Genomic DNA, 25671 nt, shown 5'->3' with positions numbered 1-25671 from the left:
CCCCCCCCCCCCCCCCCCCCCCAGCACCACCTGTTATATCTGTGGAGAAACTTGCAGAGCATAGATTGGACTCTTCAGCCGTCTTAAAGCTCACCAGTAATTTATCCTGGTAGACATCATCTTTGTATAGAGGGATAGCTATAAAGACTCCAACTGGAAGTCCTACAGGTGAAGAACCTGTCTGTCTACTTTGGAAACTGAGAGTGCCTAATACCTTGGAGTTTTACAAGTTCTAAAATATGGAAAAGGGCCCTGTCTCACACACTTGCCTTTTCTTTAGGTTTCTATAGCTCAAGACCAGAAGGGATGGTCTAAAATAACTTTCTATTTATTTAGTATGACCTCTTGTCTGTTACAGGCTATCTGATTTCACCCAAAGTTGAGTTGAATAAACTTATTTGATGAAACATATCTTCCATAAGGGCATCCGGTGTTGATTTGTGACAAAATCATATGATGGAGAATTTGTTATTTCCTTGGCTTGTTTGTTCTCATGGCTAATCTCCGTCGTGGTTTTAAAAAACCACTGTTCTTCAGCTTCCTGTCACTGGTTCTGTAATGCTTTTTCTGTTCAAGGTGATGTCTTGAAGAACCCTTAGTGCCTTATTTTTTCTTTAGGAATGTACATCCTTGGAGTGTACTTTGTCACTGTTCTGGGTGTTTTTTTAAGTTGAACAGGTTGAACTCTTAAATGTCTCCCTCTGAAACATTACCCACTCATTTTGTGCTTTTCTTTTCTTTGCTTTTCAAATTCAACATCCATTTTAGAACATGGATACCAAAACTGTGTTCAGTATTCTAATATTGATCCTGCTGATGTGAACTGTGAATCAAAGATTTAAATTAAATATTGTGAAGGGGAAAGAGGCAGAAAGACTTGGGAGCGTTTACAAAAAATCCTTTTTATTTGTTTGTCTGTTTTTGTCCTGTAGCCACAGAAGTAACCTGAATGACAAAACTTCCCTTGTAGTTGTATAACTTCTCTGCTTCCAGGTAGTGGAAAACTCCAGAATTAGAACACGTGTTCCAAGCTGAAAAGGCCTTGTGTGTTTAGCTTTTCAGGGGTGGAGCCAGGCTTCTTAAGTCATCCTCCTATTTTTGAGTCTTAGATTAACTGCATTTTCTAAAGCTAAAGCAGCCCTTTACTATATAGTGGAGGCATTATCTAAAATTGAGAGTACATCTGATAAAGTGTTCCTGCATTCTTAATGCTTTCTTGGTTTTCCAGAATTCTAGTGAACATAAATGAGGGAAGGAAAATACAAATTAGATAATTGGTAAATGGTTATATAAAACTCAAACCAACTTTCCACACATGATATATATTGCTAGACTTGATCAGAGGGTCAGCAATCTCTGGCCTATGCTGGATCTGGCCTGCAAGCCCTTGGGAATGTCTGACTCAGCATGGGGAATTGGGAATCAAGCTGCCCATCCCCTCTGCAGGCCTTCTACTGCTATTGTGCTTGTGCTTACCCATGATGCAGAGGGGCAGAGTATCTGAGGGTAAGAGTAGGTGGCTTGAGTTTGGAACAGGGTGTGGAGATGTATAACACCTGGCTCCTGCTTGTGGGGCAAAAGGTTTACCAATCCCTGGATTTAGATTTTTTCCAAGCATATCCTAGCATGAATTATTATTCATGGCCTATCCCTGTCTGTCTGGACAATTGTTTCTGTTCCATAAATAATACCAGTCTTGATGCCCAATTTTACACTTTTCCAACCAGTGTTGTTTTGCTTTATCCCATGATAGCCCTCATGAAGAGGTTTTTCCTCTGTGCTTGTGACTTGGGGTGGCTAATTGCTGCTAAAGTGTTTGCCTGGTACCTGGTGTGTGTTTGGGTTGTCATGTGTCATCGTCCCTTCTCCCCCCCACCCCCTAGTCTTTGTGTTCTTCCCCTCCTGGAGTGACTGAGTGACAGGGCTTGCTCTGGATTGGACTGGTTTAGGTAATTGAGGGGTAGAGCTAGCCTATGCAACCTTATAAAAAGCGAACCATAGGAGCAGTGAACAGAGGGCAGCAAACAGAGGAAGAATTTGCCCAGGGAGTTCACTTGAGGAGAGAGCCAGGGATCAGGAGTGTGTCTGTGTTGGTGTGTGTCCTCATGCATGCACGCACACGTGTGTGCGCGTAGGAGCATGAACTTGGGCACCAAGTTCTCATCCCGTTTTGGGTGCTTAGGAGGTGTGCTGCCTGCTTGAAGCCTGAATTCAGAATGTCACCAAAAGCCTGTCAAAGCTACTCCATTCTTCAGACCACTATCCCTTCCTGCTTATCCACATAGGCACCAATGATACTGCCACAATGCTAGATTTGAAAAAGATGGATTTCATCTGACTCAAGGAGCTAATAGGCACGGTGGTATGGGAGGATAGATTGAAGGATAAAGGTGTGTGGGAGGGCTGGGAGCTTCTAAGGGGTACAGTAAGCCCAACAAGAAACAGTTCTGACATGATGGAAGCACAAGAAGAATGGTGAGAGTCCAATGCATTTGCCCAAGGAGCTTCTAAAAAGCCTTGGATGCAAAAGGAACACATACAGGCAGTGGAAGAATGGGCAGGTCACCAAGGAAGGTGTACAAGAAAATAGCAAGAACCTTCAGGGACAAAATCAGGAAGGCAAAGATAAAGAATGAGGTGCACCTGCCTGGCAAAGGAGATTAAGGACAAGAAGAGGTTCTGTAAGCATGTTGGCTAGAAAAGAAGAACCAAGGAGTCTGAGTCTTCTGTTAACAAGCCAGAGGGAACTCCTAACTAAAGATGCAAAGAAGGCAGAGCTACTCAACAGCTACTTTGCCTCTGCCTTCACGAAAAAATTGAATTGCCAGACACCAAATAGAAATTATCATAATAGGGAAGGGGCAAACTAAGGGAGGGGAGATAACAAGAGATGGTCAAAGAGTTTTTGTTGGGTCTGAATGAATTAAAGTTAGCAGGGCTCCTGAAGAAACTGTCATAGAAGATCTCTGAATCCTTTGCAATGATCTTCATGAAATTAAGAGACGGGCCAGATACCAGAGGACTGGAAAAGGGCCAGTGTAGTGCTCATTTTCAGATAAGGCAAGGAGGAGAACCTAGGGAACCACAGGCTGGTAAGCCTCACCTCAATACCTGGGAGGTTACTGGAAGACATTTGCAAGCATCTGGTGGAGGAAAGGCTGATCACAAGCAGCCACCATGTATTTATGAAAAAGTGTCAAACAAACATGGTCTCATTCTTTGACAAAGCAACTACATGAGTGGATGAAGGGAATGCTGTAGGCATAGTGTATCTGGACTGCAGCAAGGCATTTTATAAGGTCCTGCATGACCTTCTCATAATTGTTTACCAGGTCTGTATCAGAATGGCAGGATATATTGAGTGGAGTCCCACAGGGGTCTCTCCTGGGCCCAGTGATGTTCAACATGCTTATTAATGACCTGAATGCTGGTATAGAAAGCTTCCTGAGTAGTTTTCTGGACAACACAAAACTAGGAAGAATTTGAACATATTGGAGGATGCGAGAACAATTCAGAAGGATCTTGGTAGATTGGAACATTGGGCTAGAGCTAACAGGATGAAGTTCCCAACAGAAAAATGCAAGGAGGAATAATCAAAACCACAAATACAAAATGGGGGACACATGGCTGGATGACAGCTCTGTGGAAAAGGACTTGGGAATCTTCATTGACCACAGACTCAGTACAAGTCTGCAGTGTGATGCAGCTGCAAAAAAAGACAACTGTGGTTTTGGGCTGCATTAGTAGAAGCATTAGGTGCAAGACATGGGAGATGATAGTGCTATTCTACTCAGCACTGGTTAGGCCTCATTGGGAGTACTGTGTGCAGGTCTGGGCACCACATTTTAAAAAGGACATGGAGAAGCTGAAGAGGGTCCAGAGGCATGCAACAAAGATGATCAAGGGCTGGGATGGTAAATCATACAAGGAGAAGCTGAAGGAGCTAGGCATATTCAGCTTGTGAAAAAGTTGTGTAAGAGGGGACGTGATAGCCTTCAAATACTGGAAGGGCTGCCATAAAGAGGAGGAAAAGCACCTTTTCTCTTTTGCTGCAGAGAGGAGGATAGAAACCAATGACTTGAAGTTGCAGCAAAGTAAACTTAGATTGGCTATCTGGAAAAACTTATTAACTGTGTGAATAATGAGGCAGTGGAATAGACCGCTTAGGGAAGTTGTGGACTTTCCATTATTGAACGTGTTCAAGAAGAGGTTGGACAGCCACTGGTCAGGAATGATCTGTAAGGAAGGTTGGAGAGCCACTGGTCAGGAACAGTACCTGTGCCTGTTTTCTGCCATAGGTATTTTCCATGTTTCTGAGCTTTGCTGGTTGCTTTCCCATCCACCCTCCTTTTTTCTGTTGTGTCAGGGTATTTAAGCCTCCTCAGCGGCATTGTGTGTTGGCTACAGCTAAGGCTGGGAACTTCAACGGTGGTGTGTGCTGATTCTTCTACTAAGAGCAAACCTGGAGGCTCCTGGCTCCACTCAGGGTCCAACTGCTCGCCATACTTGGGGTCAGGAAGGAATTTTACTGCACAGTCAGATTGGTATGGACTATGGGGGCTTTTGCCTTCCTCTGTAGCCAGGGGTGGGGGGCCTCTGCCCAGACCTCTTGAGCCTATATTGACAATATTTTGTGGGAGCAGGACGTTGACAGCTGTGGTTCCCCTGCTTTGCCTGTGGAAGATTAGGGTGTTAGGTTTATGCTGTGTCAGGGTTGAGAGCAGTCTAATGTAAAGTTTAGATTATGGTTTGTATGGGATGATTTGGATAGGAATGATCCTGCATCAGGGAGCTGGTTGGACTAGATGACCTCTGGAGGTCCTTTCCAGCCCTACTTCTCTATGACTGTATGACTCTATATGTGGGAATAGATCACTAAACACCTATGATTTCACCTTGTCCTTCAGATTCCTCTTTAAAATTCTCCTTGTGGTGATACTTACAACACTTTCACAGTGTTGGGAACAAGGCAGGGTGTAGATGTACCTTACACACTAACTGAATCAGGGATGGTAGCATCTCATGAAGTCATCTTTTGCTCATGAAAGCTTATGCATCTCTGATTTAGTCAGAGGTTAGGTATAAGGCAAGGGTAAAGATGGACTGTTTAGACTATCATAGCTAACAGTGTTGTGACAGTTGAAGTGCTGTGACCATTGCTTATTATATAAGTTGGTAGGGCAAATAATATCGGTATTATCTTATGCTTTGCTTGCCCCTTGTCTGTGTGTGGTGGTGGTTTTACATTTGGTTGTCCCTCTTCCAACCCATATTTAGAGAAAGGGTTTTCTTTCTTTCGTTGATGTTCATAGAGTATTAGTACTTCACCAGTAGTACAGTCATAGAATCATCACAGAAAATTAGGGTTGAATTTGCCTCAGGAGCATGCTGCCTTAGTCAGGGGGGCACGTGCCCCCCCTGCAACCAGTCCTGCTGACCGGGGGAGTCCCCCCACGGCTGATCCTGGGGACTGGGGTGGGTATCCCCCGGGCAATCCCCTGCCAGCAGATTGCTGCACTTGCTGCAGCCGCTTCTGGGAGCAAGCACTGGCCAATCACTGCAGCTGCTCCCGAAAGTGGCTGCAGCGATCGGCCATCGCTTGCAGGGGGGGCACTGTTGTTCTCGCCTGCCCCCTCTGCCCTGCCCATTGCCTAAGCAGTGAGCACGGCTGTCAGGGGGTACACATGTATCCTCATGCACCCCCTATGCATTGCCACTGCTCAGGAGGTCTAGTCCAACTGCTTGCTCAAAGCAGGACCATCCCCAACTAGATCATCCCAGCTAAGGCTTCATCTGGCTTGGTCTTCAGAGCCCCCAGGGGTAGAGATTCCATAACCTCTTTGGATAACCTGTTCCAGTGCTTTACTGTCCTCCTGGTGAGAGAGTATGTCTTAATATCTAACCTAAACTTCCCTTGCTTCAACTTGAGAACATTGGTCCTTGTTCTTTTACCTGCTACTACTGAGAACCATCTGGCTTGAGGGTGGGCAATTATTTCAGCTGGAGGGCTTTTTACAGAGTTATGGTGAGCTGTTGAGGGCCTCAAGGGTAGCCCTGCCCCCTGGTTGCCATTTTGGGATTGGAAGTCCTGTCCCTTAACCTCCCTGACTTTTGCTACCAGACGCCTCTCCTTTTCCCTGCTGAAAGCCCTCCTTTTGGGAGGGGAGGGTTGCCATCTTGGAACCAGAAAAAAAGGGAAATTATATGCTAAAAGGCAAACATGTGCTATAACTTATTTTCATTTTATTACAAAAAATATTTTTGTCATGATTTGTTTGCATACTGTATATAAAGGTAATTGCATAATATCTAAAATGTCTTACGTTTGCATACTGTGTGTGGGGTGTGCTTGGGGGATGTGTGTGTGGTGAGGTTGGTGAGGGGGTGTGGCTGTGTGTGTGCAGGAGCAATAGGGTATGTTGGGGGTGTGTGTATATGTGGGGGCTTGTGGGAGCAAGTGTTTGGGAGGTGTGATGTTTGTGGGGTGTGTGTGGGATGTGGGGACCCCCCACCTACTCCCTCCCCATGGCGCGTAGCCCCTGCCAGCAGTGGCAGGAGCAGCACTAGGCAGCAGATAGAAGGTGCTTGGGGCACTTGTGGCCCACGCAGGTGCTGCCGCCCAGCAGTGCATGGCCCCAAATAGCACTGCACAGGGTGACAAGGAGTGCAGCCAGGCCAGCCTGCCTCTATGATGTGGGGCTCCCTGCAGTACACGTGCAGCTTCTGGCACTTGCACACCAGTAGGGGAAGCCACACATGATGAAGCCAACTTCCTTTGCTGCTCCCTCCTATGCAGGTCTTGGGACTCTACCAGGAAGCAGAGGGCAGGGACTGGTTTCCCCACTATTTCTGGCGCAGTCCCGAGACCTGCACAGCAGGAAGTGGAGAAGGCAGCTGGCTCCATTGTGCGGGGTTTCCTCCACTGGCATGCAAGTACTGGGAGCTGCATGTGCACTGCAGGGAGCCCTGAGTGATAGAGGTGGGCTGGCCAGGTTGTGCTCTTTGCCACCACGTGCAGTGCTGGCTGGAGCTGTGCACCACTGGGCGGGAGTGCCTGCATGGGCCATGAACACCTGCTGTGTGCTGCGGCTGCTGCCATTGTTGGTGGGGGCTTGTGTGCTGGGGGAGGATGAGGGGGATCCCTGCACCCCCCACACACTCCCTCACAGCCGCATCCTGCCCAGCCGAGCTCCTCATTCCTGCTGTCCCCTGGACATGGGCTCCACGCTGCCGCCAGCCCCAGCTTGACGCTTTGTGCTGCCACCCAGCTGCAGGTCCCTCTCCCCCACCCCTGTCGCTTCCCTACCTGGTGCCTGGAGCAAGCTGGATGCCATGGAAGCTGAGCAGGTCCCCTAGTGGCTGCAGCAGTGGCAGCAGCAACTCTGCCCAGAAGCTATGTGCTGGCTGGGCTGGGCTCTTCTACCAACAAGGTTAGGAGCTAGGTGCACGGGCTGGGTGGTGTACAGTTAGTTGGTGGGTGCCCATGGGCCAGATGAAATTGACAGGTGAGCTGAATCCAGCCCACAAGCAGTATTTTGCCTGCCCCTGGTCTAGCTCCATCCTCTTTGGAACCACCCTTCAGGTAGTTGAAGGCTGCTGTTAAATCCCCCCCCAGTCTCCTCTTCTCCAGACTAAAAGTCCAATTCCCTTAGTAGTCATGTGCCTCAGCCCCCAAACCATTTCTATTGCCCTCTTCTGGACTCTCCAACTTGTTTACATTCTTTCTGTAGTGGGGGCACTAGCATATAATATTGTACAATATAATAATAACAGTACAATCCAGTATAACAGCTTATCTTTGTAAATTAAACTTTATCGTTTCATAGTTGGTAGGGATGGAAGGGACCTAAGCAGATCATTTAGTTCAACCCCCCACCATGGGCAGGAAAGGATGCTGGAGTCAAATGACCCCAGCTAGGTGGCTTTCTAGCCTCCTTTTGAAGAACCCCAGGGTAGGGGCGAGCACCACTTTCCTTGGAAGTTAGTCCCAGCTGCTAGCTGCCCTGACAGTGAAGTAGTGCCTCCTGATATCTAGCCTGAATCTACTCTGTCAACTTATGGCTGTTGTTCTTTGTTACCCATTGTAGTGCTCGGGGGACATAGACTCTCCCATTGCCTGCTGGTCCCCCTTGGCCAGGTTTGTAGACGGCCACCAGATCCCCTCTCATCCTTCTCTTGTGGAGGCTGAACAGGTTCAGGTCTCGTAGCCTCTCCTCATAGATCCTCTGCCCTGCTGCCCCCTAATAATGCGAGTGGCCCTCCTCTGGACCCTCTTGATGCTGTCCACATCCCTCCTGAAGTCCGGCACCCTGAACTGGATGTAGTACTTCAACTGTGGCCTGACCAAGGTCGCATAGAGGGGGAGGATCACCTTGGACCTGCTCGTGTTGCATCTATGTATGCATGACAAAGTGTGGTTAGCCTTCCTGACTGCATCCCCACATTGGTGGCCCATGTTCATCTTGGAATCAGTAGTGATACAAATATATGCTCTTATAAACTAACTCCTAAAAGGTCACATTCACTTATTTCTTTTTTTTTGTTTCAATAGCAACTTTTTAACTGTCAGTGTCTGCACAAGCTGAGTTTGCCAGACAATGATCTAACCACTTTGCCAGCATCCATTGCAAATCTCATTAATCTCAGGGAACTGGATGTCAGCAAGAATGGTAAGTTATTCTACTTATTACTTTGAACTAAAAGGCAAGCTACTATGAATGTATAGAGTTACAGATTAAATTATCATTATCAGAAAACAGCTGTTTGTTTTAAGATTTAGATCACTAACCTAAGTGTGTATCAAATCTGCTTAATGAAAAAATATAATTTTAGAATACATGGGGTATTGATTTTTATACCTGGCCAAGTGGTTAATTTATCTCTTTGCAGTTTGGTACAGAAAAAGTAATATGGTAGAATGAAATCCTACTCTACAAAAAAACTTAATCACATGCTCAGATTTACTGATAACAATGGATATGTAAAGAGGTGTATGAGGCTTTCATTTTAACCCTGTAAGTAAAAAAAAAAAAAGTTGAGCTGTGTCCCATGTACATAATTTGTAAGATTAGGACATTAGGTACAGGCATAAATACCAGCAGAGCAGACCTGAGCAGGGTGTAGGGCCTGGGGCAAATCAGCCTGTGTGGGGGCTGGGGCCCTGCCCCTGTCCCAATCCCATGCAAAGAACCTCCACCACTATTGGTGGCAGTGGGGGGTGGGAGCAAGCGGCTGGATGCGAAACCGGTAGTGGCAGCACGGAGTTGTTGCGGCCGCTCCATCCACCTGTGCGGGGCTCCCCAAAGTGTGGAGCCCAGGGCAGTTGCCCCAATTTCTCCCTCCTCCTCCCCCCAAGGAATGGCCCTGACTACCAGGGTCTGAGCCAGAGATGGTGGCTACTGTGTTTGTGCCACTGAAGTGGTTGCCCAGGGCTGGTGCACTGGTTTCCTAACTATTCAGCATGTGTGTGTGGAGTTCCTTATCTTAAATTAGAGAAAAGCAGTGTAAGCAGCTACAATGTGTATGTCCCCCTCCCCATCTCTCCACCCTCCCTCCACCACCTGGCCTGCAGCCTCTGGGGTCAGGGGGATGCCAGGTACTAGAGGGTTCAGGCATGGGGGAGCAGGCAGCAGAGAGTATAAATGCTGTTGGGGGTAGGCATGGGGCATGCATGCACTCGGCAGGGGGTGGGAAGAACAGGTGGTAAGAGGCAGGGGTTAGGCCACTTGACTCCCTGCCGCTGGTCCCCAGCTTCCCCTCACACCCTCCCGCCACATGCTGCCCTGCCATTGCTTGCTCCGTGGCCGTGGTGGGGGAGGGCATATTTTAGGATGACTGTCCTAAAATTAGATTCTGTACATGGAAATTTATAACTAATTTATAATTTCTCTATGTTTATTATCTAATTATTGGGAGACTTGGGGTGTGTCTTAAATTGGAAGTCATCTTGGATTTGGGTAAATATAGTATATCTGTTTACAAAACCTGTTCAGATCATAGGGGGATGGTCAGGTGACTGGCTCTTGGGTAGCTGCATGGAGTAGGTGCTATTCCCTACACTGGGTGGTGGTAAGCTAGTTTGTCTTGAGCAAACAGCTGCCATGTGGTAAGATGTGGACATAAAATGCCTACAGTGATGTAATTTTATCCCTGACTTCCAGGACTAATTCCGCATTGCACTTGAGTGAGTTATGAAGGACAGCATTGCGCTGTCTGCTCCTCTTCCCCCCCCCCCTTTTTTTTCCACTCATGTAAACATGTTTGGTGACTTCTTGAGACACTGGACCCAATTTTTTTTGTTGGCTTACATTTATTGTTGTTGCCTTTATTGTATATTGTTTCAGCTATGGCTTTCTTTTCCTGAACTTCAATATAAATAGTTTCTTTTATCTAGTGCATTTAATCTTACAGTATGAAATAACTCATTCCAAATGAAAATTGGACATTTGCTGCTGCTTTGCATTTGACTCTTATTTGCCTGTGTTTTGTTATAAAATATATTAGTTTTTTAGCGGTGCTTTTTGGCAAATTGGTAGTTCTATGCAACTATGAGTGTATTCAAGCATGGTGGGCCCAATCAGAACAATTGAGGAACAATGTTTAGTGTTTTGGTAGGGGCTAAGATGCAACATTCCCTATTTAAGTTTTATTACTGCTTTCATTCACATGAATGCAGGGGGACTTATTGCAGACTAAAAGAGTTTGCTGTAATAAGCTTCTGATACAGCCTACAGTTTAAAAATCAAAACAAAACAAATAAACAGGGAGATGGAGACTGCTAAAATCTTGAAGGTTTTCTGTGCTTTGATTAATAGTTTTATTTACAAACTCCTAACAGCACATTCAAAGGCAAAGCCTTGCCATATAGTCAAGAGAATTGCCATGCACATGCTGTTCTGAGAAGAGAATTGTTCCTGGAAAAATGTTCAACTCTGAGGCCTCTTAGTATTGTTGAGTAGACTATTCTTTCTACTGTTTCCTGGATTCTGCTGTCAAAAGCACAATTTCCAGAATCCTTTTTATCTATTGTGCAAGTTCCCTGCATTCAGATGTTAACCTTTTCAGGAGTGGATAGAGAGAAAGCTTATGAGGTATTTAAAGTATCTCCTAAAGAAGAGGTCTAAATTGGAGTTTGAACAAAAAAAATGAACAGTGGTCCTGATAAGCTGTTGATACAGAGATAGGTTGTTGTAGTTAAAAGCTGTGGCAGTTGTAGACCTCTTGGTCAATACATGGTGTCCTTTCTTTGCATATTTCTCTAATGCAAAAGTCCAAAGTTCTAAGAAAAGAAGATATCTACATTTCAGTTAAATCACATTAAATAATATTCTATATACTTTAGCTAGTTATTTTGCAACACTCTGATTTGCATTCAGTATATTACTTTCATTAAGATGAAATGCTTAAATCCAGCATTGATACAAAAAAATTAGAAAAGATTCTTCTTTCTAAAAAAAAAAAAATCCAGCTGCTGAGATGTTGCATTATCCTTCATTGTCCATTATGACCAGCTTAATACTATGTGTATATGTTTTTTAAAAATGAATATGGCATTTATAAATGTAGAATAACTTGATTGTTGTTTCTGTGCTCCTGGTAGAAATATATAATAGTATTTTCTAAATGAGACTGTAAACACTTTCACTATGACAAAATGATTAAGTTAGTTAAAAGAAGTGTTTTTCTGTCATAGACTGTACTGTTGAAAGGATTACTTATTTCTAACATAGAAGTTGTTATTAAGTGGAATTTGAAAGGAGCAAAAGCTTTTTTTTGTTTGGGTGCTGGCAAATTACTTGCATACAAGTAGACAACTGATAAGTTACCAGTAGTAGAGTTATCCATCCAAAATAATGCAACCTTTAGTCAAAAAAAAATCTACTCAAAGAATATTTCTTTCTTAAAGGCAGATAAAGTATTTTAAGGAGGCAGTAGCTGTATAATTTGGTTTGTGAGTAAACTATGAAGCAGCTTTATTTTTGAATTTTACAGTGTCCCCCCGGAAAAATTTGTAACCATGTTGTAGGTGGCTTTCTATCATAAGCCTGATTTATTTTTTCAGTCATTTGCCAGAACCTGAAATCTTCAGGTCCCATCCCTACCCAAATCATCCTACAATTTTAAAAATTGCTTTTTATCTTAGGATACGCCTCCTCCCACTTCTCCAGGAGTTTGTATTGACTTATCCTGGCTTATGAGGTAATAGGTACTGGAGTTTATTCCAGTGTCTGATAAATTTGAAGCTGTTTTTAATACTTTTTAAAGAAATGGAGTGAATCATTTTCACTTTTCATCTTCTTTATCCACAGCTATGGAAATGGGACAATTCTGTTCTTCCCTTTTTTTATCCCAGAGCTTCCTTTGGATGAACTGCAGTCCATTTCTGTACCCCTCTCTCAGGTTAGGAGTGAATCTGGCTCAGCTTCCCATTCCTTTTAGTTTTTCTACCTGTGTAAGTTCACAAATGTGAGTCTGTAGCCAGTTTTACAGACTTGGATAAAACTAGGTGATTAATCTCTGCAAAAGAATTTCTGGATTAACTGATGACTTAGCTACTTAATTAACAAGTATGTATCCTGTATTTTAATTTGCACATTCAAAATGTTGTTGTTGGGGACTTTAGAGAGTGGATAGCATTGCCTGTAAGAAGTTTTGACAGGCGGGATGAATTTGTGAAGCTGAGGATATATGTACCTTGGAAGGTCTTAAGCTGGAGATATTGGAAAGAGTTCTGGCAGCTGAACATCAGAAAAGTTGAACTGTTGAATACTGAGAGAGAGGACCCTCACAGGACCTTTTATTGAAGTGTTGGGATGCAGACAGATGCAACATTTGAAATGTTTCTAAATATAACAAGCTTGGAAATCTTTCAACAACGTAGTGTTTCAGCTGCCAGACTTGCATACATCCTTTGTTGTCATGCCCTTCGCTGGAACACTTTAAAATCACCACCACAGCAGCATGGGAGTGCTACAGGTAGGCTTCAGTGACCTGTAGCTCCACTGCACCCTCACCCCTTGACAGGAGCAGAACAGTCTGTCTGTAGTCCCTGAGTGCCTAGGCGTGTGATGTCTGCAGTGCCCTGTGCATCTGTCTAGCTGCTGGCTTCTGGTCCCGTCTGGCAGGCTGTCAGGCAACCTGTCTGCTTGCTCACCCAGTTCTCCCTTCCTCTTCAGTGAAAGGGCAGGGGGGAGGGCAGAACACTGGGATTCTAGAGGATCCATGCTACCCCCCATGTCTCCGTACCCATACAGATGCAATGAGAAGTGAAGCACTTCAAAGTAGTACCTTGTATTTTAAGCAATTAATCACGGATGGTTTTTTGGGTAGTTTCCTTCCTTTGAACAGAAAAGGTCCTAGGAAGCATCACCAGCATCTCAGCCCCCATTTTTTTCTCTGGTCCATGTGATGGTAGCTTCTACTTTTCCTCTTCTTTGGGGAGAAATGCAAGTAGAAGGACAACATCAAAGGGCTGGAGAAATTTCCTGTGCAGCCACTCCGATAGCAGCTTTTGTGACAGCAGACTGTCAAAGAGCAGACCAAAGAGAGTCTGCTGGAAGGACTTCTGATTTAACTCCTTTTTCTATTACATATGCTGAAACTTTACTCTTACCTAGATCCTAATTGACAGGTTTCATCTGTCAGCAAGGGAAGAGCATGAAAGGAAGTAAAAGAGCCTCTGGTCACCTTTGAAAGGACTGGTGTAAGAGGCACTTGAAAGGGTGCAAAATGAAATCTATTTACCACAAGTGGCATCAGTTATAATACACTTCTCAGCTTTCAGCTTCCAGTCCAAGTCAGAAAGAAGAGGAGTTTAGAACAATCATTCCTACTTGGAGTTTGCACATTTTGTTTAAAGAAGCAGCTACTTTATATTTGCCTCCAGAGGAAATCCTCATAAGTGAAAAGGAGGAAAACAAATTGAATAGAGGAGGGGAGACCCCACAGCAGTACTGCTCCATTGTTTCGAAGCAAGCTTATATTTCTACAAATTTTCCTTTTATTGAAAACTTATAAAGGAGGAATGGAAGCTCCCAAGCAAGGTAGAATGACCAAGTAGCATGGCTAAATGGAGCTATAGTATCTATCGATACAAATTGTATCTGAGTTCTCTTCAGCTTGATGCTATCAAGTCCTCTCTAGTCAAGAGGCTACCCTTCCCATGGTGGTGGGGCTGGAGAGAGCATGTTGCTAATGGACCCTTCAGTTGGGGTAGGATTGAATGAATGGCAAAAAAAAATTCTGATGCTTCATCAGCTACCATTAGAATTTTGTCTGTATCTTGGTTTTATCGGAGTTAGTACTATCATGTCTTGACCGTTTCTGACAGTACTACTGAAGTTCAGAAGAGCATTTAATTTGCATTATTTAACAAAATGTTCTCAAGTGCTGGACTTTGGATTTTAACGCATCTTTGGATGTCTTCCTGTACTCAGCTAGCCTCATAGGCTGTAATGTGGTAGTTTGCCAACATGTGGCTCCACAACTGGAAGTCACAACCTCAGGCTAAAAACCTTTAAGCTAAGTTATGATATCTAGTAGGGGGAGGGGATAAACTGCTCAATCCATATATGAAACTGATAGCAGATTCATCAGAAAAATCAAAGATCTCAGTTCCCTAACAGGCAGTATAAGTAGGAACAACAAAGATGCAGCATTCATAATAGTCAAATTTTGTTTCCAGTAATAATCAGCATTGATCTCCCAGTGAAGCTAATAGGGGAAAAAAAAATCATTGCTTTTAATAGAAAAGTTAATTCAACACAAATTAATTTTGAAAGTACTGTCTACCATATTTAACTGTCCTAACATTCAGACCACTGTTAGTAGCAATACAACTGGCTTCCAGTCCTTAATGACAAGAAAGCACTCTCATTTGTGCCTCAAATTTGTACTGATGATTTGTAAGCTTGTGAGTTTTTACAGCCTTGTTATTAATTAGGCCATAGCTAAGGGAAGAATACTGCACATACATTTTCTATTCTAAGGTGCATAAAAGACCCAACTTCTTATTCATGGAAACACAACATGGTAACTGGGGGTAGAGTTTGGCTTTAAAAAAATCTTTATTCCTAGAGGATCTGGATAGTTTCTTACTGGTTTCTGTTGGTTTCCATTGCAGTTAAACACAGGGTTGCCAGTGTCAGCTGTGTGGTGGGGCTAGTTGACAGCCATGTGATGTAGCCCTGCATGGGGATGCACCTCAGGGCTTTGGGTGCAGAGCCACCCCGGGCCCCCAAACACACATTGTCCTGTCAGCAGACTGACAGCCACACAGTGTAGCTTTGCAGCAGTTTTCAGGGTGCCAGGCTCAGGGGACCCCATTAGCTGAGCCAGAGTGCTAGGACATAGTGAACCAATGGGGCTCACCATGACCAAGCCAGGGTGTTTCCCTTGCCCTGCAGATGGTCCTGAGGGAGCTGTGGGGCAAAGCGCATTCAGATGCTAGGTTGGGGTGAGTCCAATAACATGTACTATAAGTGAATATAACAAGCAGAAGTCTTGAAGAAGAGTTTATCTAGAGTGGAATTCGAACTGCACTTCTGATTTATAATGTTAGAGCCAGTTGCTCGTGGAGGACCAGATGTCCACCAAAGAAATTGAGCAGATATCATGGTCTCCATACCCATGAGATGGACATGGTGCAGGAAGAGTCATGTAACATGCGCCCAGTAGACGTCATAAGCCAATGGAAGCAAAATGTATGGTGGCGGGGAGTGGGAGCACTTGACTTGTCTTGGCTTGATCTCTGGTTAGGTGGGGAGCTTCCCTCCCAGTTGAAGAGAGCTGCTTGGAATTCAGAGCACTAAGGACAGAAGAAAAATCAGAGAAAAGGTTCCTTTTGTTTATTGCTCTATCTTGACCTTGTTCTTCTTGTTTCTCTGTATTTCTTGTCTTGCTTTCTTGCCTGTGTATTGTGCTCCTTTTTTTCCTTTTTATCCTTCATTTTAGGTTTGTTTTCTTGTTAGAAGTAAAGATCAAAGAAGACTTAATAGAGCAAGGCTGAGATGACTACAGCTGAAGGGAAGTAGGCATCCTGAGTCTTTTGTGCAATTAATTGATAAATATTGCTTCCAATTGCCTGATAATTAGAGGCTTTCAAGACCAACCTATTGGGAACTGCCCTTTAATTGACTCCTAAAAATAATAATCAGAATCTATAATACTTATACAGTAGACAAAATAAAAATATTGTTTCACTATGCATTTCTGTTGTATTCACTTTTATGAGGCTTCATGCTCTTTGTGGCAGGCCAGTAGGGGGCACTCCTGCGTCGAGCCGCCCATCTCCCTGTGCCCGACCACCTTCCAGGCTCCGAATGCCTCCCTAGGGGCGCCTTGTGTCCAGCTGACCCCCCGCTCCTGGAGCACACTCACTAGCCTGGGGGTAACGTGCTGCCACCACCCCAAGAATGGACTGTCTCGCGGGCCTGTGTCCTTGGGGTAACACAGGCCTAAAGTCCCACGGGTACTCGACCCAGTACAGGCACTTGGGGCACTTCCCCAAGTTCGGGGGCAAATAGGTATAGTCTCCCTTAGTCCGCAGACCTAAGGGGTCTCTTAGGCATAATTTAGACCCACCCCTCAATAAGTCTCCCACACCAGTCACAAAAGGGGACTTTATTGAGTACAGGGGTAGAGTGAAAACAGGGTACAAGATTGAGCAATATCTTAGAAATCTTAAAGAGCAAACAGTCTGGCTGTGGTAGCCTTTTGATCACGCATCTGAGTTACTGCCAGCTAGATATCTATCAGATCTCGAGTAGCTTACTCACACGCTTCATCCAGGGGCTGGTGAGATCCTTTCTAGCGTCCGGCTGTTCCTTGTTCATGAGTTTTTTGGGGGAGAGAAGCTACTTTTAGATGGTACAGCTTCTCTGAACTCCCCCCAAGCCCTCAGCTCCACCACATGGCAGAAGAGACTGCCTTCTGGGCAGTCCTAACTTATATAGCCCCTGTGACCTCATACACCTGGTCCCGTGGAGGCCAGCTCCGGTTGGCTGTCAGCCAACCAATTTGAAATACATCACTAGTTGCCGGGCAGATTCCAGCCCACCAGGTAGAAACCCCTTACCCAGGTAAGTGATGCAAGTCACGTAGGCAGAGGGAGCAGATTTCCCCCCTCCCTCAGGAATGCAGCCAGCTCAGGTTACCTAAAGAGACAGGCTGAGGGTGTGGTCTCCTCTGCTGGGCCCATTCTAATCAATTGGTCACAGCACAGAGATTTAAATCACAGTGTCACAGGGCAGAGATTTTGGGGGAGAAACCAAGGTGGCTTTCTGCCACACTCTTATGAGTGGATAGCACTTATCTGTACTGAAATACTGAATAAAACCAATAGGGTTCCTTCAGCAGATAACAATCAGTACTGTATACTAGGATAATCTTTTTTTAAATGAAACAGGCATTGTTGGACCTGATTTGATTTGAGCCCAGTATTAGAGGGGAAGTGGTCCCCTACTCCATCAAGCCCAGAAAGGAGTGGTGAGCAAGATTTATTATTAGGCAACGTGACCAATGTAGCCATGCTCCCACTGAGATGTGAACCCACACACTGTCCCAGATGCCCACACTCTCACTCATGCCCAGTTGGCTCAGCGGTCACCTATTACACTCTCACTCGCCTCATCTCATGCCACCCTGTGTCATCCAGTCGTCAGTTGCCATCCATCCATCATTCATATCTTCAATCATCAACCCAAATTGCAGCATTCACCTGTCAGTCAAACCTGTTGCATCACTTCTTCTCAGAAGAGGGGACCTGGTTTCCCACCACTCGTATCAATTCAACTACACATGCTCACACTTTCTAATCAGGTAACCAGATTGCAGCGTTCACATATTCTAGAAGAGTGGTTCTCAACCTTTTTTGTACCAGGACCCATTTGTAAACATCGGTGGCCGGTCCCAACCCAGTGCCCCTCACTCCTGACCTGCTGCCCTCCTCCTCCAGGCCCCAGGTGGAACTCTGCCAGCCTGCAAGGGAAAAGCCATGGTTGCCCATGTTTTTCTCCTTTAAAGAAGAATCCATTTTTAAAGTTTGTTCATGATCCTTTCATATTTTCTTGAGACCTGCTTTTGCGTTGCAACCCACAGGTCGAGAAACACTGTTCTGAAATAATCTTCCAAAGGGTACTACTGCACATGTGTAGCCCTACATCAGAGTACCAAATAAATCACCAGGTACAACATAATTTAATTCCTGACTTACTTCAGTCAGCCTACGAGCACCACTTGAGTTTTTGTTACTCTTTATTCTTATTGAATTAGTATGAATTTACTTGAGGAGGTAGTTTTGCTGATATATGGCCAAGTATGCATACAGTCAGACCCTTTGCTGATGTGTGTCAGTGCAGAAGCATTTTGTATCTATGGGTAAATTGGACTGTATTTCAGGGTGGGTTTGATTTAAATCGGTTTAAATTGTGATTTAAACCATTGATTAGGAAGCCTCGATTTAATCATTGTTTTCTCCAAGAAAATGCATTCTTGTTGTTTGCTATAACCTTAATACATATTATTCACAACTCAGAGGTAGATGTAGGCTTCATTTTTAGAAGGTACACAACTATGCATTTTAAAGCAGTGATTTATTTTGATATTTTTTCAGATAAATTTTGTAGCTGCATCAGAAAACTGAATTTTGATTTACCAAAGCTAATTGAAGCAGATACTTCACTAGATTAATCGTGTATATTTGGGGGATGTTTTTGCCCGAATGTATTAAGAAGACCTCAAATGAGTGCTGCAGCCATATGTTATTAGCATGGGGCTTTCTTTGCTTTTTTCTAGATTTCTTCTCTCTTGTACAGCCTGGCAAGCCTGCTGCCATGATAGGTTTTCCTTCCTACTGTACATTCCCTCACTAGATCTCAAATAAATGGGGGAGGCTATAGTCAGAAATTATCCCTCAAGACTTCTGGAATATTCTGCTCAAAATGTTTCTCTTCTGTTTCTACTGCGTCTCCCTCCCCTGCATTTATCTCCCGACTCCTCTTTCTTGCCCGGACTCCATGCCCAACAATCCTCTATTCATTTAACTTTTTGAAAACTTTGTACTCTTTTAGAGAGAGGTCAGGTCCTGACTGTACACAAACTTGCAGAGATTCAATAGGGCTGGTGAGTAGGTATCAGGTCTGTTATCTCTCATCTCCATATACTGCTGTTAACAAGGATGTTATTTCTGGAGACACAAATCCAGTCTGAGAACTGAAACTGAGCATCACAGAGATGCTTAATGGGATCTTCTGGACTGAGCACCGAGTCCCACTGGGTAGAGTGGTTTTCTTTAATCTTTATGAATCTATAGAGGAGCCTCTGGGAGCCCCGTAAGATTGGGCCCCTAGTACAGTCCATGGCCTGTTGTGACCTATTTATAAAACTTTTCTAAAAAGGTTACATGAATATATTGTCTTAAATAGTATATAATTAGAAGTTAAAATACCTGTTCCATGCTGGTATCTTTGAGCTTTAATCTATCTTAAATTAAAACTATCCTTATATAGGCTTTTTTAAAAAGGATCTTAAAAATTAAAAAATACATTTAAATAACAAAATCTGATTTAAATAAAAAACTGATTTTTTTAAAACTTTTTTTAACTTTTGATTTTTTTTATCCACTGTGCTGTGCTGTATATGCATTTTTATCTCTGTTGTACTTGTTTATGAATGTAAATGGCCTTTCTTTCAGTGAGACTTTCCACAGCTCTTTCTGTTTTTCATAACTTAGTGACTGTTAAATATCAGGAATGACTGTATGAACTATTGATAGAAGTTTTAATTGTCCACTGTCTTGGCCCAATTATAGGAGTGATTTCTGGTTAATATAATTGTTACAGCTATTAGCATATATTTTCTATTTCAGTCTCAACCATGTATATTTTTACTTTCTTTTGCCATTCAGGCTGTGGGTTAGAGAAAGTAAGGTCAAAGATGCAAGTCTTGTATTTAGTTAGAATGGAGGTGGTAATGTTTGGGATGATCTTTAGTTTCTTTGGGAGTTAAGCCAGGCCCCAAGAAACCTTTTCTTGAGGTTTGCCCTTGGGATAAAGTTCCATTACACTTAAGGAGCTGGCTTGTCAGCCATAGTTTTCTTCCGAAAACTTGGTTTGGGATTTGATAATTTACACACAAATATGCAGCAAATGAAGATCTCCTTATAGGCTGGTTTATAAGCTTTTTGGCTAAGGACAGAAATTACACAAACTGGTACAAGTGAACGGAAACTTTCACATCTGTAACACAACAGAAGTTCAGTGCACGTAGACTGTTTTCAAAATGGCCCAAACCAGTTTGAGAGAAACTTGGATGGACATAGTGTCGGATTTAACTGACTTAGGTTAAATCAGTTTATTGCACTTTTGTCCTAGATCTCCTTCAGATTCAGATTAACTCAGTCCCCCAGCATGCCAGGATGCTTTACGCCTCCCCTGCAAACTTCCCCTTGCAGGGTGGGTGGGCTAGCCTTGGTCCAAGCTGTCTGTTCCAGCCAAGCAGGGAGGCATACTCTAGTGCCTCTTCACTTCTGGTCTGGGCTGTTGCAGGCATGTTGCTGCATTTCAGAAATCAAAAGTTAAATGTCTGTTCACTTGCTTATCAGTTCAGTGTACCTAGCTTAGAAAAACTGGTGAAGACTGAACTGGTTCAGCCTTGGGCTTTGAGTATTTGTACTTGAAATTTGGGGGGAAGGGTGTTTTTCCTATTCTCGCTCGCTCGCTCCTTCGCTTTCTCAAGAAGATGTAGAGAACAGCATTTAAGTTGTGGGTAAATAAATAATAATTGGACAACATTGCTTTTATAAGCATTGCTGTCTCAGTAAAAGTGAGTAGTATCTAAAAGGTCCCTGGCAAAATCAAGGTCTCCTTTGTGTGCAGCACTAAAAATTTTAAGGAGGGAAATAGATTTGTTCAATATGGTCCTCTAAATTCATGTTCACCTATACTCAGACGCATCTTACTAAAAACAACTTGCATGTTTTTTATCTTTTGCTTCTTAGTATGTGGTGTTCAGGCTTGATTCTGTAATATGCTTAGTGCTGATTTTTTCTGCTTAGGTTAGTGGAAGCTGAGCATACTCCTATCAGCACCCCTGGGAGAAACCACAGTATTATGTTGCATAATGACTAGAGAAAGATGCTTTTGTTTTTAATAATCAGATTTTTATTTTTAATCAGCATCAGATTTCTAATCAGTCTCAAATGGGTTTTTCCAGGAACAGAGTTCTTTTGAGTGAGGGCTGTAGGGACAATGTGCTAAATTGGAAGGCTGAAGAGCATTCCTTACACCTCCTTCAGAAAACACTTAACCTGACTGTCCAGAGAGAGAGAACTTGACAGTATAGCTGAATGAAAAGCTTTCAAACAGCTCATTAAAAACCTAAACCGATTCGTTGTTTGTTAAATTATGAGCAGCACCATGGCTTGTGCTGGCAGGTAGAAAGATGCTAGATTGCCCTCCTAGAAGAGGATTCCTAATATTATACCAGCTTCCCATTTTCCTCCAGCTTCTCATATATATTCTACCTTGTTATGAGCAAATTCAGAAGATGAAACTTTTTCCAAAAAAATCCCAGTCTCAGATGTCTGTGCATTTTTGCTTGCCAAAAAAAATTTGGAGTGGTAGCTCTGGTGTACAAGTAACATTTTGCACCTTTTTTCATACAAACCCAAGATAAACGTTCTCATGCCATCAGCACCTTGGTTTAGTCTCTTGCCCTAACTTTGTTTCTTTTCCAGTTGCACAGGCAGGAGTTAGGATTTTGACGAGAGCCTTTCCTTAACTCCTGCATGGACTAGCAACAGTAAAGTTTATAAAAACATTTGAATGTTTTGAATAAATGTGTGTAGTTCTTGTCTGCATCTTGAACTGAGAAGAGGTGGGAGAGCAGCTTAATTCAACCTCTGTTTTAAAACAGTAACAATAAAGCCATTATGATGATTTACAGTTGCTGGAAGTTGTTCAGAAATCTAATGTATACTGCATCTGATTAGGCTGATATCATATTCATTTGGAATCTGTGAGCTAAGCAAGCTGTGTATTTCTCCTGTATTTAAGATATTTCCATTTGTTTAAACTTGTTTACCCGCTTACTTTTTATGTTAACATACTGCACGTTTAATTGTGCATAAAAAGTTCATATAAGCTTTTACAAAGCAATGTTGTATCTGTTATGTTGTTTTTTTCTTTTACTGCTCTGTGATGATTCTGACAACAGAGATGTAGGTACTGACTCCTTCAGATTTTAACAACCTGATTTAATATTGTTCCAAAATTATTCCCTTATTCAAGTGGAACAGAATGTACTTGCTTCATTTACCTGTATAAAAAGGTCTGATGCTAAGAGTTTGTCTCATTTATTTTTTCCTTGTGCCTTTTGAAATTTGGTTTCTTGATTGTTGTCTGGAACAATCCAGTTCTAAACACAGTTTCCTGTTAACTTGAATACTCCACCTGAATACAGGCAGTCCTCGACTTTTAATGTTTCGAGTTGCAACGTTTCATACTTACGTTTATAAACTGACACCCTGTTTCAACTTTATGACATCAGTTTTGACTTTACGACTCTTGATCCAATGCAACGCCATGCCAGCGAACAAGTTCACTACATTGCCCATCTCCCTGGGAAAACATCTGTCCAAACTTCCTTGGACACTTTCCAAGAAAGCAGCCAAGACTCCTGAGAAGACTGTAGCCAAGATCCCTTCCAAAAGTCCAACCAAGAGCCTTTCAAAACATCCATCAAAGTCACCTCAAATAAGTCCTTCAAATTGATAAGATTGCTATTTACAATATAAATACATTAATGTAGCTATATTACTCATCTATAATTGATAGAGTACAAAATGTTGGGGTATTTTTGGTGAAAATAGGGTATTGGGCCTTGGTTCAGGAACCAATCCCCCATTTATAACATTGTTTCGGATGAGAAAATTGGTTCCAAGTTGCAACGCTTTGACTTAAGATGCGGTTTTCAGGAACCAGTTGTGTCGTAAATCTGAGGACTGCCTGTGCTCATCTTGTGTTGCAACTTCAGGCTTAGTAATTCCATTATTTTTCTAAAGCAATGGTGAACTGCTCAGCCCTTAGCCAGTAGTCTGAATCTGGCCCATAAAGCCCTTTTATCTGGCCTGTGAGACTTCCCGTGGGTCCAGAAATTTGCCAGAAGAGGAGCAGTGACAGCATTAATTGCTGGAACCCCAAGCTGTGGCAGTTAACATGGCCGCCACTCCCCCACTACCAAATTTCTGGACCTGTGTGGAGCTCTGTGGGCCACATGACAGCCTTGTGCTCTGGTAGACGGGTTCACTCTGTGGCTGGATTTGGCAAGTGGGGCCAGGCCAGCATGTGGAGTTGCTCCATGGCCAGATCTGGTGCACCAACCCCACACTGAATCAGTCAAGCCCATGGACCAACCCAGCCCATGGGATCTGGTCTGTGGACAGTCCCTGGCCTCCAGGGCCTAAACATTGAGTACTGCTGCTCTAGAGGGTCTCAAAAGCCACTGTTGAAGTTGAAGAGGGTTTAAAACCTTTCGCAAACTTGATTTTCTTAGGCATTGCAAAAAAATACGTTTTTACCAGCAGCCTTCCTGTGACCCCTTAGACACTTGAGAACACTTAAAAAAATTTTTTTTAAATGAAAAGCTACTTGTCCTATTCTCTGCCCCATTTATTTCCCACCCCCCAAAAAACACAAACCAAACCTTCCTCTTGGGTGCATTGTTTACATTGATTGTGTCTGACCTTTGTTCATATAAATTGTCTGTTGATATACATGGAGCTTCTATGATGGAAGAAGTGACATTTCAATTTTTAACACACATTTTTGGGGGGGCTAGGTAAATACCTATACAATATCAAATGGACAGTATTGATAAAGTTTACATTAAGACTGCTTTGCACTTCCCTTTCAGTCTTTCTTTGAAGAGTTTTGTATCCAGAGTTTGCAACAAGACTTTGATCTTTTTGCAGGGTGCAGCACTCAAACAACATTATCCAGATTTGGCAGTTATAAACTGTAAAATAAATAAATAAATAAATAATCGCCATTTCACATTTGTAGTTCTCACAGAAAGGTATTTTTTTCATCCTCCCTCCCATTCAAAAACTTTCAACAATGAATTAATGTGCTTCAGGACTACATGCAGAACTCTTAGGTAGGGCACAGAATTTAATCTTTTCTTGCTCCTTTTTCCCCCTATCAACACATCCTTTGGCCTAAAGCAGAGGTGTCAAACTTGTTTGTCCCCCTTGGCTAGATCCAGACCATAGAGCTTCCTGCAGGCTGTATCCAGACCCACTTGTAGTCTTGGAGCAAGTGGTGGTAGCATTTATTCCCCTGGGTGAGTGAGCCATTTTGTTAGCTTAAGTAACTGGGTAGGCAGGGGGGGAGGTTGGTTTTGGAGGTTATCACAGCCATCTCTTGCTCCACCTCCAAATTCCTGTTCCCTCCAGGGTCCCACAGGTCAGATCTGGTTTAGGAGTCATACAATTGGCACCTCTGGCCCAAGGGAATATATATTGCCCTGGGAACCAGAAAACTATGATTTCCAGATTCTGTGTTCCTACCAACTGATGCCAGTAATTGTGTAGCTTTCACAAGTGCTTGCTTGTAAGAAATCCCACATAACACACTGGGTATAAACACATATGTATAGGGTGACAGACAGAAATCACATTTCCTTTAGCTTTATTTTGCCTTAGAAAATAGGATTATGGTAATTTAATTTAATGTTGATATAATGCATGTGTACAAGGGGCATGAGAGTCTTTTATTCCTCATTCTGTGGTAGGTCGATTTTAATTTTGCTTTTAGATCAGCAGTTGAGATGGCTCAAGCAGATGCATGCTAATCCACCTTGATTTTTACATACACTTACTTTCAAATGGTGGATGCCACAACCTTGAATTTTCTTTTTAGAGGTCTTTTTTTGTGTGATACATACATCACTGCCTGAAAAAAAAAAAAAAAGAGTTTTGTAGTCAGTGCAGTATAAACAATTTTCTCTTCATAGTGCCTTCTCCTAGTCAAAAGTGTTCCTGCTGTTATGGACAAGTCTTCATCTACTTACCTATTTATTTAAAAAGAAAGAGAGGGAGAGTTCCCCGGGAAGGTATATCTGTGGAAAGGGAGTGCTTAAGTTATTGTAAAGATGGTGGTGGCAGCATTTGTCAGAAATGTGCCTAGAGTTGAGGGCAAGTGGATAATAGGGTGTAACAAAGGAAGCAAAGAGATGGGGGATCTGTATCCTGGGAGTGTGGAAGAGAATTTCTAGGTGCTGATGGCATTACAAGTGATGGCTTATTTTATCTGTTTGGTCTGTCTTATCATTTGCCCTTGAAGTCAGTGAGCTGTTGTAGCTTATTATCTGAACACCTGGATGCTCTGTGTAGCAAAGTAGATTTTCAAGCCCTGGTACAAGTCTAAAGGGAAAGACATTTGGCATGATTGATTAACAGCTTCTTTACAAGAGAGACGCAGGGTTCTGAACTGGCAGGTTAGGCATGTGTTGTTTGAGTACAACTCCACAGAAAAGTCAGGGGTATGACTTAGTATCTTCAAGGTAACCAGGTAACTTCATTTAAAAATGACAGTTTATGCCTGATTTACTTATTAAACTGTGATGGCTTTTTTGCAACACTAATTTACCATTTCAGTCTAGTTTTTGTTCTTG

The 25671-nt window shown here is 43.1% G+C and overlaps 1 protein-coding gene across 8 annotated transcripts in view; it reads left to right on the top strand.

Annotated features, from left to right (window-relative positions):
* ERBIN (erbb2 interacting protein) overlaps nt 1-25671 on the top strand; it is a 239031-nt gene that overhangs the window by 104584 nt on the left and 108776 nt on the right. For all 8 annotated transcript variants that reach the window (XM_019517772.1, XM_019517773.1, XM_019517776.1 and 5 more), the window contains one exon: nt 8552-8669. In XM_019517772.1, coding sequence (XP_019373317.1) covers nt 8552-8669 — 118 coding nt within the window. The remainder of the gene's footprint in view (nt 1-8551; nt 8670-25671) is intronic.

Source organism: Gavialis gangeticus, unplaced genomic scaffold (genome assembly GCF_001723915.1).
Source record: "Gavialis gangeticus isolate Ggan-Ray unplaced genomic scaffold, GavGan_comp1, whole genome shotgun sequence".
NCBI classification, from domain to species: domain Eukaryota; kingdom Metazoa; phylum Chordata; order Crocodylia; family Gavialidae; genus Gavialis; species Gavialis gangeticus.
The sequence above is the reverse complement of the archived record's forward strand: the minus strand, read 5'-3'. Positions and strand labels throughout refer to the sequence as shown.